A 17,266-nucleotide genomic window follows, 5' to 3' on the forward strand; every position below is an offset into this window, starting at 1 on the left:
TCCACCTTTCAGGTCCAGGTGATGGAACTCAAGTTGTCAGGGTTGTCTGCAATCAGCCCTACCTGCTGAACCATCTCTCTGGTCCAGGAATCCATCTACAGGAGCCCTAGCCTAGTGATTCTTATGTGTGAAGCAGTTTGCACACTTCCTGCCAAGCTGTTGCTTCTCTGACTCAGTTAAACATGGCGGTTGGGCTGTTTCCGGGAAGGGCTGCTGTTCCCAGGCGTAGGCGGTGGGGAGTCTCGGTCAGCCTGCTCCCGTCCTGATGTGGCACAGAATGCCACTTTACTTCCGAAGCCAGGGAAGAAAACAAGTAAGCAAATTCATGAATCATGGTTCTGTTTATGTTTTGGTTGCTGAGGCTAAATATTTATTGCTTTAAGTAAGAGGTTCTGCTTTAATTAGAGTCATAACTAACCACAAGTGCATTGAAATGCATTGTCATGGCCGTAGACAAGCATTTCTCAACAGGCAGCCAAATGCAGCTTATGATTTTAACGTACCGGGGCAATGGATCAAAGTACTAAAGGCTTATCTAACCTACCAAATAGTGTTCTGGTGCATAGAGATTGATGCATGGTCTTCTGTTAGTCTTGCTGTAACTTATCAGGTCATATTTATGGCATAAGAGATAAAGGTGTGGGCAGTGTAAAGCCTGTAATGAAAACACCCACAGTGCTGGGGAGACAGCTCAGCCAGCACAATATAGTGCTTGCCTTTTAAGCATGAGGCCACAAGTTATCCCCAGAACCTATGTAAAAAGGCTGGGCACAGTGGTACATGCTTGTAATTCCAGCAGTGAGGAGGCAGAGACAAGTGGATCCCTGGGGCTGGCTGGCTCATCACTGAGTTCCAGACCAAGTGAGAGACCCTGTCTCAGAAAACAAGATGAACAGTGCCTGAGAAGCACATATATACTACTCATACACATGTACATGTACATACACATGCCACAAAACATGTGAAAAAATAGTATGTTAATGGCCGCCACTCAGGCCGCACCTCCTAAGAGCTTTAAACTTGAACTGTTTGAGCTAGGAGCTGGGGAGAGGGACCCAACTGACCTGGGTCTTTGAATATCATGAGTTGACTGCTGTGTGGTTTAAACAAGGGCTGTTTGGGGCCAACAGAGGGGCTCTCTCCCACCATTTCTAAAATTGGAGCCCGGTTACTGGGCATGTATGTTGTGTGGGGTCTGAGGTCCCCATGTAAGCTGGGAAACCAGGAAGCCAGCCAGCTCTTCCCAGGGTGGCAGGGAAGCGGCATGAAGCCCTTAGGAGTACCCAGACCTCTAGGCATAATGAGCAGGCACTGAGGACTGACACAGAAGATGGAGCATGGGTCTGACTGTGCCCTCTGCCCCATCTTCTGCACAGTCAAGACAGCTGACAGGTCACAGACTGCTTGCCTGTGTGGCCCCATCCTGAAAAGCAAAGAAGAGAAGTTATTTCAAAGAATTAAGAGTTGAGGAAGCAGAAGAAAAACCTAGAAGGTGACTGTATTTTCCAACTTCCAGGTGATTATTAGATAAGGAGAAGTAAGTCCCAACCTGCAGTTTCATGTCTTTCTGACCCTGTCATAAAAAATGGTGGCTTGGTCTCCCGCATTTCCCCATGACCTAGAAGTGCTGGTTTCCTGGCAATTACCAGGTCCTTAGAGTAGCCCCCAAACATTCCAATTGTTACTAATGAATCAGGTATGAAAAGGAGAAAGATATTTTTAAAATTTATTTCTGCGTATGACTGTTTTGCATGAATGTATATAAGTACACCTGTGTCATGCAGTGTTTGTGGAGACCCAGAGAAGGTGTTGGATACCCTGGAAATGAAATTTCAGATGGTTGTTAGCTGCCATGTGGATGCTGGTAATTGAACCTGGGTCCTCTGAAAGACCAGCCAGTGCTCTTAACTACTGAGCCATCTCCCCAGCCCAATTAATTTGTTTTTTGAGACAGGTTCTCACTCTGAAGCCCAGACTGACCTGGAACCCACTATGTAGTCCAGGCTGGCCTTGAACTTAAAGTGATCCTTCTGCCTCATATTCCCAAGTGCTGGGATTCTAGGCACGAGCCACCATACCTGGTGGACTCTTTCCCTTACTTAGAAATTAAGCTATCTGAATGGGATACGTTACTTAGCGTCCCTGGGCCTCAAAAACAAAACAGAGAAAAACAAACGAAACAAAAAGTTGACCTTTGACTTCCACACGCACACATGCACAAGCACCTGCATTCCCACACATGAACACTCATACGCACAAAAGCATATAAGCTGCATTTGGTTTTGAAGTGCCTTGTGTCTGTTTTCCAGTCTTGCCTGGGAATGGGTGCTGTCCAAATTAATTATCAGGAGAGCTTTATAAGAAAGTGATGTCTGGGCCCACTCCAGCCCAATCAATCACAACTTCTAGGAAGAGAGCTTCACTGTGGGTAATTTTTTTTAAAGCTTGCCTGTGGCTGTGACATTGGTTCAGGGATTGTGGAGGGGTGCTGTTCTAGATTTAATGGGTGGGGATTGTGGCTATACAGTTTGATCTGGATTCACATACTGCCTCTACTATGCGCTAACATTAACCTCAGTCAGAGGTCGGTGGCATATTCCTATAATCCCAGCTACTCACTCAGGTGGCTGAGGCAGGAGGTTTGAAAGTTTGAGACCAGCCTGATGTGCAAAGTGTCTTCAAGGTCAGTCAGCTCTGGTGGTGCATGCCTTTAATCCCATCACTCAGGAAGCAAAGGCTGGCAGATATCTGTGAGATCAAGGCCAGCCTGGTCTACATGGTGAGTTCTAGGCCAGCTGGGGTACAGGAAAACCCTGTCTCAAAAAACAAACAAACTGGGCTGGAGAGATGGCTCAGCAGTTAAGAACACTGGTTATTCTTGCAGAAGACCTGGATTCGAATCCCAGCACCCACATGGCAGCTACCAATTGTCCGTAACTCCAGTTCCAGGGGATCCAACAGCCTCTTCTGATCTCCGCGAGCATTGCACATGAGTGCACTTACCTACATGCAGGCAGTACACACAGATACATAAAATAGAAATAATAAATAAAATTTAAAAAACAAAAAAAATTTAAGTAAAATAAAAATTAAAAGAAAGGGTAGGCACTGTGCTATAACTCAAACCCAGTAGAGCACTTCTCTAGCACGTGAAAGGGTCTGAATTCAATCCCCACTGGAAAAAAAAATCTACTTAACCTCTTTGAACTTTGTTTTATATGACAAAATGGGAATTGTAGGGTTTAGCTCAAAAGATTCCCATACGGGGACCAGTGAGATGGCTCAGTGGATTAAAGTTCTTGCTTATAGCCAAGCCTAATGACCTGAGTTTGATTCCTGGGACTCACATGTGTAAGGAGAGAACCCACTCCCAAAGATTGTCTTTTGACCTCCACACAGGCAGTGTGGCACTGCAGGCACACACATGCACAAACAAGTAAGTAAATAAATAAATGAATGAGTATAAAAAAGATTACCATACAAATCTGAAGAAATAATGCAGGAAAATATTTGGCATTTTACTTAGGAACACTTAACATTTTAATTTGCTGCTTTGTAAGGGCTCAGTAGGCGATATTGTTGTTACTGTCGTTATTATGTTTAACTTGGAATGGATTTCCAGGAATGGGGCAGGTCTCCCTGAGAAATATTGGGGCTCTAGGGGCAGTTATTCTGGACTTTGGCCTTTGCCGGTACAGATAAACCACACACTGTTGGACAAGCACACACAGCTGGCAGTTGCACTCTACCACCCTACAAGCCTACAGTGGATGCTGCGTGGACCTTTTTCTCTACCTTTATCAGGACCACTGAGAAAACTGGGATTTGGAGCAGAGCAGTGTCTACGTCATGGGTGGCAAATGTTTCCTTTTGTAATTGCTCGTCCACCTCAGAACTCTTAAGTTAAATTCCTTTTGAGTACAAGGTCCGTGGGTCTGGGATCATCTGTGTGGCTGGGATTTGTAATCGTGTCTTTCTGATAAAATTAGAACCCCAGGTACAGCTGTATTAGCTAATCAGCCCCACTCTCTTGGCCACACAGAGGGGCCTCTCTAGGCCAACCTTTTCTCTCTTAGTTCCTGAACTTTCTAGGGGGCTCGTCTACTCTAATGACATATATATATTTTTGTTTTGTTTTGTTTTGTTTTTCCAGAACTGAGGACCAAACCCAGGGCCTTGCACTTGCTAGGCAAGTGCTCTACCACTGAGCTAAATCCCCAACCAATGACATATATTTGTAACCAACTCAATTCCTCCTAACCCCTTCACCTCCTGACCCTCTACTGAAGAAGACAAACGCAATGATTGTTTCCACTGAAAAACGTATCTGGAAGGTCAGTCACCTGCAAGAGGATTGCTCAAAAGAGCAACAGAATCCTTAGTGGTGAAGGGCACCTAACAAATGTATTCATGCAGGGTAAGTTACCCTTCTGGAAATATCCTGGAGGCAGAGACCAAGTCCCGTGTCCCATTGCCTGTCAGAGATCAGACCTGCGGCTTCTGCCCTCTAAATGACTTGCTTCTTGAAACCTGGCCTCAAAGGTTAAGCAGGTCTATTAGACTGTCGTGTACAGTTAGGGTTAGAGTTGGGTTAGGGTTAGGGTTAGGGTTAGGGTTAGGGTTAGTTAAACAAGCTCCATCTTTCCATCACTCATACCCAATCCTTTACCAAATACCTGTCCCAAGGCTGGAAAGACCCATTTTCCAGCATGGCGAATGCTCCCTCCTGACTTTTTGGCCATAAGCTGAAATATAATTTATGCATTTCAAAGCCATGTGGAAATGAGTTTTGTGCTCTGCCAGTGTTCTGGATTTGAATGATTAGAATGCCTCATTCCGTGTGCATTTGTGGGGATGTTCAGATGGGAAGAGTGCATTTGAGAAATGCTAGGCTAGGTCACAGAGTATCTCGTTCAGCCTACAGTGACTGAAATCAGTTGGTTTCTTGAGCCCAACACCCTTAAATATAAACAGTCTATACGGTGGGAGTTGTTTTGTGTTCTATTTCTTACTTCAACACTTGGGGGACTCCAGAGTTGGTTAAGAACTGGTCCCAAGAATGCCAAGCATTTCCGGTTTGGAGCACTAGGCCAGGGACATCAAAGGTTCTGTTTGTGGTGGTGTGTGTGCGGAGGGATGAAGCCCTCATCTTACTCTGTATGCCTCCCCACCCAATTGCTTTTTTTATTTACACCAGCCAAACACGGGGAAGTCGCATGACCACAGTGTGTGTGAGCCACATACAGCCCTTGCCTTGGAAAGCCTTCTGACACGCTAACTTTGTGGAATCCTTGGCCTCTGGCTCAACCAGGGATGAGGGTGGGGTATGTGTGTGGGAGTGGTGGGGCTGGTCATGGTTAATTCGTGTGTATTCAGGATGTTTCCATAAAACATGACCTCATCTCTTCCAGCCCACTGGCTGTCATTATATTGGTGGTCACTTTTGATTTGGCTACAAAAACAATGCTTCTAATTGTTAATGTGGAAATTCATAGATTGCACATGGGTTATTCTTACCTCCCTGAAAGAGGCAGGAGGTTAAAACTATGACTGATACCGACTCATCAGAACAGTTCATTAATTCAAGGAAAAATGAAGCAAAACAAAATAAACCAGTCCATACTACATCAGTTGGACACTGGGTGGATTAAACAACTGGGGAAGCTCTCCTTCAAAGAATTGTAGTATGTGTATATGTATGTGTGTATGTGTGTATGTATGTATGTATTTATACTAGAGATTGAACTGAGGACCTCATGCATGCTAGTTAGGTGTTCTGCATTGAGCTATATTTCCAACCCTTTTTTGCTTTTATTTAAATTACAGTTTTATTTTGTATGGAGTGTGTGCGTATATCACAACGTGTGTGTGTGTGTGTGTGTGTGTGTGTGTGTGTGTGTGTGTGTGTAGACCAAAGACAAACTGTAGGAGTCAGTTATCTCCTACCATGTGGGTTCTGGGCATAGAACTCAGGTTGTCCATTAGGTTTGGCGGCAAGTATCTTTACCCACCAAGGCATCTGCTTTTACCTTTTATTTTGTTTTGTTCTGTTTTTGAGACAGGGTCTCTCTGTAGCCCCAGCTCTCCTGGAGTCACTATGTAGACCAGGCTGGCCTTGATCTCACACAGATCCACCTGCCTCTGCCTCCTGAGTGGTGGGACTAAAGGCGTGCGCCACGATGTCCAACTGCTTTTTTAAAAAAATTATTTATTTAATAACCACGTACTTAGAAGAAGCATTTCATGATAACAGCATTGACACATTCAATAACAATTTCCAGAGCTAAGATGCATCTGTTTCAAAATTGGCTATAAATGTTTAGGTTTACAGATGAATTAATGTATTGTACTCAGCATAAACCCTGTAAGACATAAAATTAAATGAGGTCTTAACCTTTAAAAAAATCTCCGTTTCATTATTAAAACACAGTTTCATATAGAAAAATTCATTTTTAATGCAATTAACACTAAGATGTTTGCACATGCATTTCTAATCTCTCTATATCTGATTATTACTAGTCAAAGTCGGTCACTTTCTGAGCTCCTTGGCATCTGAGCATGGATATAAGGTTATCAGGTAGAGTTCAGTGGTGATGTTTTTCACATCTACTAATTATTAAGGAGCAAATTTTTATGCTTTGAAGAATTATTTAAATTTTTTTTAAATTTAATAACCACATGATTAGAAGAAGCATTTCATTACAGCTTTAACATTCAGTAACACACTCCAGAGCAAGGATACATCTCTTTCAAAATGGTTGTAAATTTTTAGGTTCACAGTTCAAGTAATACAGTTATACAATATTGAATTCAGTATAAACCCTGTAAGATATAAAATTGAATGAGTTTTTACCCTTTAAAGAAGATCTCCATTTCATTTTAAAATATGCTGTTTCCTACATTTTTTACTGGTACTAACACTTAGATGTTTGCACATGTGTCTTTTATCTCTATGTATCTGGTGATTACTAGTCACAGTCGGTTACACTAGGATCCTTAGTACCTGAGAATGGATATAAAGTCATCAGGTAGATTTCACTGGTAACGTTTATCACCTCTACTATTTAACATGAAGTAAAAAATTTTTTTTTTCCGGAGCTGAGGACTGAACCCAGGGCCTTGCGCTTGCTAGGCAAGCACTCTACCACTGAGCTAAATCCCTATACTTCCTCCTCAAATATAAGTCTTTTTAAAAATTTTGTTGATTTTTTGTGTGTATATCACACAGAACATCCCACACAATCTTATTCATCTATATACCCACTTCCCAAATGGCACCTCCCCCCTCCCACATACTGGAGCCCACATACTCTGTCATCCCTGTTACTGTCCTCTGTGTTGTCGACACCCCCAGCCATTCTCCAGTAACTTGTGTGCCTGCTGAACCTAGTCAACCTATCTAGAGAGCCTTGTTTTAGGAAGATCAGCTGTTCCTCATCTAGCAGCAATCAGTTGTCAATATTCCTTTAGATAAGATTGGGGTCTGCTGTTCATTTTCCCAGTTCTATGCTGTGTTATGTAGCCTTTAGCTATACATATGGACTCTTAAAAATTATATTGACCCCATTAATCTTTGTTTATACTTTCCTTTTGGGTGTTTAAAACCTTACAGTTGGCCCAGACTAAAACAATTTATTTTTACTCTTAAGGTTGTTTGAGGATCTGCTCCCAACTGCTTTTTTCAAAATTTTGAGACAGGGTCCCATTGCCCAGCCAAGTCTTGAACTTTCAATCCTCAGTATTCAGCTTCCTGAGGAGCTGGGATTGTAGGCCTGGCTAAAATTGTAGCTTTTCATCCTAACCAGCCAGGTCCATGATCAATTGGAAGACAGATCCATTTATTCAACAAAGATTTGTTAAGCACTTAGTATGTCTGATGTCTTGTGCCTGATTCAAGAACACATGATTGTCCCATGATTCAGGAACACATGAGAAGTAAGGAATACAATGTGACAATTTAAAGTGGGAGAATGTCACGAACAGGATAAAATGACACAATTCAACAGAGGACCCAAGGCTCTGTTTACACACATTAAGTCCAGTGAAATCAAAGACTGTATTGAAAGCTATTAGCTAAGGGGGCAAGTAGCTGGGTTCTAAAATTGTTTTAAAAGTGCCATTTCTTTGTGGGACTATTTGGACACTGTTAGAGAGGAACTTTTTTCCCAAAGACCAGGTCTTACCTGAAGAGTTACTGCTATCCATAAACCAATTGCCTGTCCTCACAGGAGGAAGTCCAGCCAAGCAGACCACCTGGGAAGGTGGGCACCGGGTCCCAGCACTGGCCTATTGGCCCAGCAGAATCCCAGCCAATGCCACCAGCAGTGCCTTGTTAAGGTAGGAGCCCTGCATGACCTTGAGCTATGGGGATTTGGAGCCAGAGCAGAGATGGACACATGGGTGACTGGAGACTTCAGAAAGCTCCTTGGCCACTTGCCTGGGCCCGGAATTCCATATACTTCCTAACTCTGATGGCAATTCCATATGCTAAAGTCAGATGCAGAGGGCCCGCACCGTCATCAGGAGATGTACTTAAGCCAAGAGGGGACCTTGCTAGTTCCCGACCCTCAGCGTTGGGTCTTGGCAGTGTGTGCTGAAGACAAAGGGGTAGCAAGAGATGGCAGCCTTCTTATCTGGGCCAATGTGAAGGTGACAGTGGAGCATGCAGGTCTCTTAAGCTCTAATTAGGCCATCCTTGGGATTAGGGTAGATGCCCTAGATGGCTCTGAGAAGCCTACACTTCTACAGTGGCAATCAAATGGCCCCTAAGAAAGACACCTTACATGCCCTGGAGGCCAGGAAGGAGTCAGATGGCTCCAGTGGACTGGTAGGGAAAGAATTTATCCTTAGGTGAAGACATTCTTCCTGCCTTGGGCAACACAGCCTCCAGTGGTACAAGTCTCTAGGTACAAGTCTCTAGGGACTACTTGCATCAGGAGTGTGGTATGTATGCTGTCTTTCCATTGTATTAAAGCAGATCTGGTGGGCAGTGTCTTGACAGAGAATTGGACTGTGATGAGTCTCTAAAAATATTGCTGTGGTAGTTAAGGAACCATGACTTCTAGCTGGGACTTCTCACTAAGTCATTTAAAAAATATTTATAGCCGAGTGTGGTGGCACATGCCTTTAATCCCAGCACTCGGGAGGCAGAGGCTGGTGGATCTCTGTGAGTTCAAGGCCAGCCTGGTCTACATAGTGAGTTCCAGGACAGCTGGGGCTACAGGGAGACCCTGTCTCAAAAAGACCAAAAAATTTTTATTTATCTAGTGTATGGGTATATGTGCAGGAGTGTGTATATTCATATCTGTGCATGCATGTCTGGGCATGTGTGTAGAGGCCAGAGGCCAACTTTTGGTATCATTTCCCAGGAGCCATCCACCTTGTTATTAAGACAGGGATATGGGAATATTAGTGTGTGTTTGAGAGCAATAGAGCCTTTCTTGGCTCTGTTGTACTTATGAGGGGCTGGGGTCCCAGAAACTCAATGACTGTCAGGCCACCTCAAACCAGAGGCTTTCGGCTTCTTTTATTTTAAATGTAATTTTTAAAATTATTTTTATGTGTATGAGTGTATTGCCTGCATGTGTGTAAGTGTATCTATGTCATGCAATGCCCATGGAGATCAAAAGAGGGCGTCAGATCCCTTGGAACTTGAGTTACAGACAGTTATTAGCTGCCACATGGGTGCTGGGAATCAAACCCGGGTCTTCTGCCCTAACCCCAACCCTAACCCTAATCCTCTTAACTGCTGAGCCATCTCTCCGGCCACAGCTTTTGGGTTCTCTTGTCTTATGAATTCGAAGGATGAAATTCACAGACCACAGAGGGTGAGTTTACAAAGAAGTATTTTATGGGGCTAGGAGAGAAAAAGAAGGCAGAGCTCCTATACAGCAGGAGGAGTCTCCTGAAGTGGGGGACCGCTGAGCCTCACTGCCTTGGAGTTCTTAAGGCTTTGGTGGATGAAGGAAGGGAAGGGGAGATGAGCTGGCTAGTGTGGTTATCATTCCTGTGTGCAGGTTCCTGAAATTTCTGTCACATCCTTTGTATGGTTTCTTTAGGAAAAAGAGATAAAGGGAAAAAAACAAACTCTCTTGTCAGGCATTCCCAGCCTCTGGCTTTGGCAGAACTAGAGATATCTTTGGCTTAGATAGTTCTGGCACCTCTGGCCTCAGGCAAGAATGAGACTGCTGATAGGCCCAAGGACATTTGTAGCTTTTAGCCAAGAAAGAAATCCTTCACTTTTCTTTTGGGGGCCACTTTACCCTAAGCTGCCTAAGCATTTTCTACCTCCTGTTCTCATCCACAGGGTCTCAGTGAGACCTTAAGTTTGTTGATTTGGTGAGGCTGCCTGGCTAGCAAGGCTGAGGATCTTCCTGTCTCCATCTCCCTCGCACTGGGCTTATAAGTACACACTCCCATAACCCAACTTTTTATATGGGAGCAGGGCTCAAACTCAGATCCTCGTGCTTATATGGCAAGCACTTTAGCACCAGAACTGTCTTCCAAGTTTGACCTCTCACTAATTTAGATGGGTACTTCCTGTCTGTGGTTCTGCCCTGGATTCACCAACACTGGGGAACTGAGGGCCGGGGGGACACACCTCCATAGAATCCTGTGCTTGTTCATGTGCTCAGAACAAGACACTTCCCATCTTTCAGGGGTTCTTTAACATCAACCCGATAGGCTCTGGCAAGAAGTTCTGACAGAGGAAAGCAAACGTCACTAGCATCCTCAACATCCCCAGACCCAGTGGGGAAGAAAGAAAGGCAGAAACTCCAGCCCAGGGCAGGAAGGAGTAAGCAGCACCGACAGCCACAGACGTGGGCGGGCAGGTATCACCCCTGGCAGCCTGCAGGGTCAGCCCTGTGCTATCAGGAGGGGGTGGCCTGCTGTCAGCGGGTGCCAGCAGGTGTGACAACAACCACACAGCCTGGAATCTGTGATGTCAGCCTGGCCGGGAAGAAGGCCAGGAAGGTTGCTTTTTATAGGTCTGACTTGGGTGTCATTGGAGCACTTATCAAGTGGGGGGGGGACCCAAGTACCGGGTGTACATGCACAAATAACACCGTACTCTCTCCAGATACATCTCTGAAGCCTGGGCAGTGGTTTCTCATCTGAGAACAGTGTTCATACCTACCGTCTACTTCCATACCATGATAAACAGGCACATCAGTGAAGGGAGACAGTGCCCTAAGACCATGGTTTGACCACTGAAGGAAGTAGACTCTTGATATAGGTAGCATTTGCCTGAAAGTCACTGGTGCTTTGTCAGAAGAGAACTAACGAAACACGTCAGCCCCTCCTGGGATGTTCTTGGTGTGAAATTAGCCTGGGTAGCAGCCGGACACTGTTGGTGCCTCAGTTCCCCTCTGCCTTTTCCCTGGGAACCCAGTTTGGGCAGAGCTTCTCCTTGACTTTTCCTCAGGCCCCCTCATGTAGGCACTAAGGGGAATATGATTTTGATCCATGTTCAGGAAACTGGAGTTTGCACTTCATTTCCTGGGTACACAGGACTTACGCCTATGTTAGTACTTTATTCTTCAGGGGATGGAGAAACCTTCCAGATCACAGCTAAGTCCCTTGAGGCCAGAGTCCCCTAGGCCTCTATTCCAATGGTCCTAAGGAATTATAGCATCATAGAGTACTCAAGTTAATATAAACACTCACATGAATATGGAAAAGTTTTTAGAAGTTGTGATGGGGGGTGGATGAAATGGCTCAGCGAGTAAAGATACTAGCAACCAAGCCTGATGATCTGAGTTTGATTCTTGGAACCCATGTGGTGGAAGGAGAGAACAGACTCCCACAGGTTGTCCTCTGACCTCTGCACTAGGGTACACACACATACACACACACACACACACACACACACACATACACACACACACACACACACACAAAGTAAATAAATGTGATAAAAAAGTAAATAAAAAAGGAATGTACTGGGGACAGGTTAGCATGAATAATAGAGAGACCTAATGTTAATATTTGGTTGTGTGCCTAAGTGATACAAGATTTTGAAAGTGTCTTGTATATGATCTGCCCTCAAAACCTGTAGACACAGAGAAATGGAGAAATGGAGATAAAGAAGAAAACTTACTATCTACTAGATATTTATCGCTAGGTCCAACTATGGGTGAAGCATTGCTCCAGGGTCTGGGGTGGAGGGGGGTCAGATAAGAAATCAGATAGGATGTTCCTGATTTCAAGCAGCTAAGTGACTTGCAGGAAGACAGCTTTACTGACAAAATGGGAAAGATATGGTCGTTTTACCATGTAATTCTATCGCAGGGCTTCTCAAACTTGACGTTGTGCATATTTTGAGCCAGGGGAACTTTTGTTGTGGTGGGCCTGTTCTCTGATTGTCTAGCCTCATCACCCCAACTATCTGTGACAATCAAGTCATCCCAGTCAGTGCCAGATGTTCCTTGGAAAGACAGACACTATTTGATAACCACCGCTTTAGTGAAATTTCACTTATCCTTATGCAAGAAGGTGAAGGTTCTGCTCTGTGCCTGAGATGGGAGCTCCCATCCCTGTTCGGGGTGTAGGACCAAATGTTATAAGAACATGGGTAAGCAAACCAGGCATGGTGGCACACACCTTTAATCCCAGCATTCGGGAGACAGAGACAGGTGGATCCTGTGAGTTTGAGGCCAGTCTAGTCTACGGCAGGGGCAAAAATGAGCATGAGGTCGCTAGACGGCTAGGAGGGTCTTAGTGAAATAGCTATAGATACTTGAAAGACAGCTGGCTACATGGAAAGGGTGGAGGTCAGCTGACGCTGTCCTGTCTGCTGGCACAGAACTGGGGACAGAAGCTACAAGGACATCATGTCCACATCAGAGTCCTGTGGTTCACATGCCACAACCTGGGCAGTGCCTACCCATGCATCCCCTTTCAACGTCACCTGTTTTTCCTGGGTCTGGCAGTGGGGGAGGAGTTGGGGGAGATGGGACAAGTTCTCCTTCCTGAATGCTGACTGTGCTCTACTCCATAGGGACATTCCCCTTTTGTTGTTGGGTACCCCCTCATGATCTGGGACCCCTGCTTTCTCTGAAGTAGATGCTATTGGGGCTGTGTTGACCTCTAAGAGAGACTCCGAGGGTGGGGAGCTACTGGGATGGGCTGCCCAACCAAATGTGAATTCAGGTTAGCCCCAGAATCCTCAGCAGTGTGACTAAGACCAGGAAGAGGTGGAGACCTAGTTCTCAGGGATAATGAGGGGATAACAATACCGAAGGAAAATTACAATTAAATGCTAAAAAAGAACCTGCTTCTCTCTCCTAGGGACGATTCCATTCCTCCACTGGAGGTGGTTCTGTTCTCAGCTCTCCTATTCTTGGCACCCTCTCTTTCTCATCTCCTTCACTGGGGGGGAGGGGTCACTCCCCTGTCCAAATCCACATCCCCCAGCCTTTTTCCAGTGTCCTTGCTCTTCTCTCTTCCCATCCTCAGACGAGATATGCCCTCTTCCCCTAGTTAAGCTGCCCGCAGCTCCTAGGACACCCTCTCTTCCATCCTTCCCCTGCTCTTTGTGGCGTCTCAGCTCCCACCCACCCAACCCTGGAGTCCAGTTTCCAGCCCAGCTTGCAGAAGTTCATGTCTACTCTCAGTTTGGCCTTTTAAAAATATTTTATTTGTTATTTTTATTTTATGTGTATGAGTGCATTTCCTGCATGCATGTAAGTGCACCCCTGTTATGCAGTGCCCATGGAGGTCAGAAGACAGGTCAGATCCCCTGGAACTGGAGTTACAGATGGTTAATAGCTGCCATATAAGTGCTGGGAATCAAACCTGTGTCCTCTGTAAGAGCAGTCAGTGCTCTGAACTGCTGAGTCATCTCTCTAGCCTCAGGCTAATCTTTTATATTCTCCTTTTTTAAAAAAAGATTTTATGTGTACAAGTGTTTTGCCTACATGTATGTAAGTGTACCACATGTGTGCAGTGCCTGTGGAAGCCAGAAGAGGGCCTCAGACTCCCTGGAAATGGAGTTATGCAGCCACATGGGTGCTGTGAATGAAACCCAAGTCATCTGCAGGAGCGGCCAGTGCTCATAACCCCTGAGCCATTTCTTCACCCTCAGGCTGGCCTCTTCTGTCACTGTGCAGTCTCCTCAGCCGTAGCGTTCTCCTTTCATGAAGATGCACTGGCTTACTTTCTCATAATCAGGAGGCCTGTGGAAGTGGGGCTTCTTGGCAGAAACCCACCTATCCATCAAGCCCATGAAGCACAGTGCTAAGGCCCATAAGACTCTTAGGTGAAGGAACTGAGGATGTAGTTCAGAATGTAGAGTGCTTGCCTAGTATACAGAAAGCCAGGAGTATGATCCCCAGCACTGCATAAACCAGGTGAGATACACACACACACACACACACACACACACACACACACACACGCATCCATTTGTAATTTCAATTCCAGGAGATCTATCTGACCTGTCTTCTAGTCAGATGAGGTACACACACACACACACACACACACACCCATCTGTAATTCCAGTCCCAGGAGATCTATCTCACATCTCTTCTAGACAGATGAGAGACACACACACACACACACACACACACATCCATCTCTAATTCCAGTTCCAGGAGAACTATCTGACCTGTCTTCTAGTCAGGTGAGGTACACACACACACACACACACACACACCCATCTGTAATTCCAGTCCCAGGAGATCTATCTCACATCTCTTCTAGACAGATGAGAGACACACACACACACACACACACACACATCCATCTGTAATTCCAGTTCCAGGAGATCTATCTGACCTGTCTTCTAGTCAGGTGAGGTACACACACACACACACACACACACACATCCCTGTAGAGTCAAATTTGTGTTCCTAAGTGTCCTTCAGTGTGGATCCATCCACTAGATGGATCCTGGTTAACCAAGAGTCACACCCAAGAGACTGACTCTCCCCTTCCCAGCAGCCATCAGTTTCCAGTACTTCCTCGTGTGTGGTTGGGGTTTCTTACCTACTTCCCCATGTCTATGCTGGAATTTTGTCTGGCTTGAGCCTACATGGAACTTATACATAGTGTCACCATTGCTCTGAGTTCATATGAGTGACTGCCCAGATGTCTGGAAGACTCTGTTTCCTTGTGGTCATCTACAGCCTCTGGCTTGGAGCCTTTGGAGGCAGAAATTTGATATAGGTGTTCTACTCAGAAATATGTACTCTGCATGTTGGTCGGTTTTGGGTTTCTGTGTTAATCACCATCTGCTGCTGAAGGAAGCTTCTCTGCTTCAGCTGAGAGATACATGAATCTGTGGGTAAAACCATAAGTCATGAGGAATCACTTTACTACTGCTTAGCAGAAAAGTAGTATTGGGCTGTCCCTTGTGATCTGTGGCCTATCTAGCCACATGTTCCTAGGCCTGATATCAATGCCAGGTATGGGCTCCATCTTATGAAGGCAGATCTTAAATCCAACTAGAAAGTGATTGCTTACGCTCATAATACTCTTGCCACTGTTGCACCAGAGGCCATATCTTGCCAGGCCATTTCTTTTTCAATAGAGGAAGAGACCCATGAAAGCAAAAATGTTCACCAAGGTTCCTAACAAGTTAAAACATGACTCTGACACAAGTCAGGCATCAGAATGAACAACTTGAAAGTGTAGGTATTCATTTTGCAGGTCTTTAGTTTGACCTTTGCTGTTTGTTCTCTTTCTCTAAGGTGTCAGAGACCTTCAGGACCTGTTTTTTAGGTGGGGGTTAAGACTTGGTGTGTCACTGGCAGCCTCTGTAGGGCAGATGTGCTCTGAAAGTTCATGTACAGGTGGGGAGCCCTGCCCTGGGGTGGTACCAGATCTATGTGTGCCAGTAAACATCTCCATCTCGTAGGGCCAACCTCAGAAGTTGGGCTTCTTCCATTCCTTGATGAAGAACTTTCTGATAGCTCAGCCATACCCATGCTGGACTGGGCCACCTTGAGTCGTGTGAGTCACCAAACCTGTTAAAGTTTTCCTCGTGGGCAAGAGCTTTCTTTGTGCTCTGGGTAGACTAGGCACCTCTAAAGTATGTGCCAAACTCTGAGACACTGGGATTCCCGAATGTTAGACTTAGTGCTATATAATTAGGATGCTAAACCTCATGATGGAGAGAGAAAATAAGGTGGAAAAAGAAAATACACAATACTTTCCAAAAGTGTAATGCAGATTCTATTTTCCTGGTTGACTGATTTGACCCATCTGTGATGCTGATGTCCCTTAAGATGGCAAAGGAAAGCTTACAATCCACTTTAAATGTGTGTGTGTGTGTGTGTGTGTGTGTGTGTGTGTGTGTATGCACATGTGTGTGGAGGTCAGAGGACAACCTCAGATGTTGTTCCTCAGGCACTGGCCTAGAACTCATCAATTAGGCTGGGCTGACCGGGCAGTGAGACCTAGGGATCTATCCATCTCCACCTCCCAAGTCCTGGGATGGCAAGAATATACTACCATGTCAGATTTTTGTAACATGGGTTCTGGGGACCAAACTCAGTTCTCTATACTTGCAAAGCAAGTACTTTATGAAATGAAATATCTTCCTATCCAAATCTATTTTAAAATTTAATGGGAGGGGGTAGCTAGAGAGATGGCTCAGAGATCATGAGTGCTTGCTATACAGTCATGAGGACTAGAGTTCAGATCCCAGGACCCACATCTATACCTGTGAATATAAGTCTGAGGGGAGGGAGTGGGCTGGAAACAAGAGGACTTCTAAGGCTTGCTGGTTTTCACACTAGCAGAGAAAATGCAAGGCCCAGGTAGAGGGAGAAACTCAGACTCAAAGGAATAAGCAGAAAGTAACAGAGGAGACACCCAACACCTTCTTCTGGCCTTTGTATGCATACAAGTATGCATGCCCACACACAAGTACACACATACACATACACACACACACGCACAAATTAGAACATATAATGTGAATCCTATTTTTCTTGCTTCTTATGGGTTTGATACTGATCTCTCTTAGGAGTGCAGTTGAGAAAGAACACTTGAACAAACCGCCTCAAACCACCTCAGTCTTTTCAGACTGCACCATAGACCTCTGTGCTTCCTGATTTGTGGCAGGAACCATGGACTGTGGACAGTTTCTGGACTGCTTTGTACTTGTTGAATGCTAACTCTGCGTGCCTTGACTGGGCACCCTTGTGGGAGGCCAGCTCCTGGAGCACCTATCTCAAGCGATAAGACACCAGTTTTGTGAACTGTGAAAGCTGCAGGCAAACAGAGACACTCTGTCCCATAGTCAGTGAGAAATTCTGCC

The 17,266-nt window shown here is 45.2% G+C and overlaps 1 protein-coding gene across 4 annotated transcripts in view; it reads left to right on the forward strand.

Annotated features, from left to right (window-relative positions):
• Positions 1 to 17,266, forward strand: part of Arsg (arylsulfatase G) — a 155,589-nt gene that overhangs the window by 117,719 nt on the left and 20,604 nt on the right. For all 4 annotated transcript variants that reach the window (XM_029568409.1, XM_017800646.2, XM_029568410.1 and 1 more), the window contains one exon: positions 8,229 to 8,337. In XM_029568409.1, the coding sequence (XP_029424269.1) occupies positions 8,229 to 8,337 (109 nt within the window). The remainder of the gene's footprint in view (positions 1 to 8,228; positions 8,338 to 17,266) is intronic.

This window comes from Nannospalax galili, unplaced genomic scaffold, assembly GCF_000622305.1.
Source record: "Nannospalax galili isolate Female #2095 unplaced genomic scaffold, S.galili_v1.0 scaffold781, whole genome shotgun sequence".
Taxonomy (NCBI): domain Eukaryota; kingdom Metazoa; phylum Chordata; class Mammalia; order Rodentia; family Spalacidae; genus Nannospalax; species Nannospalax galili.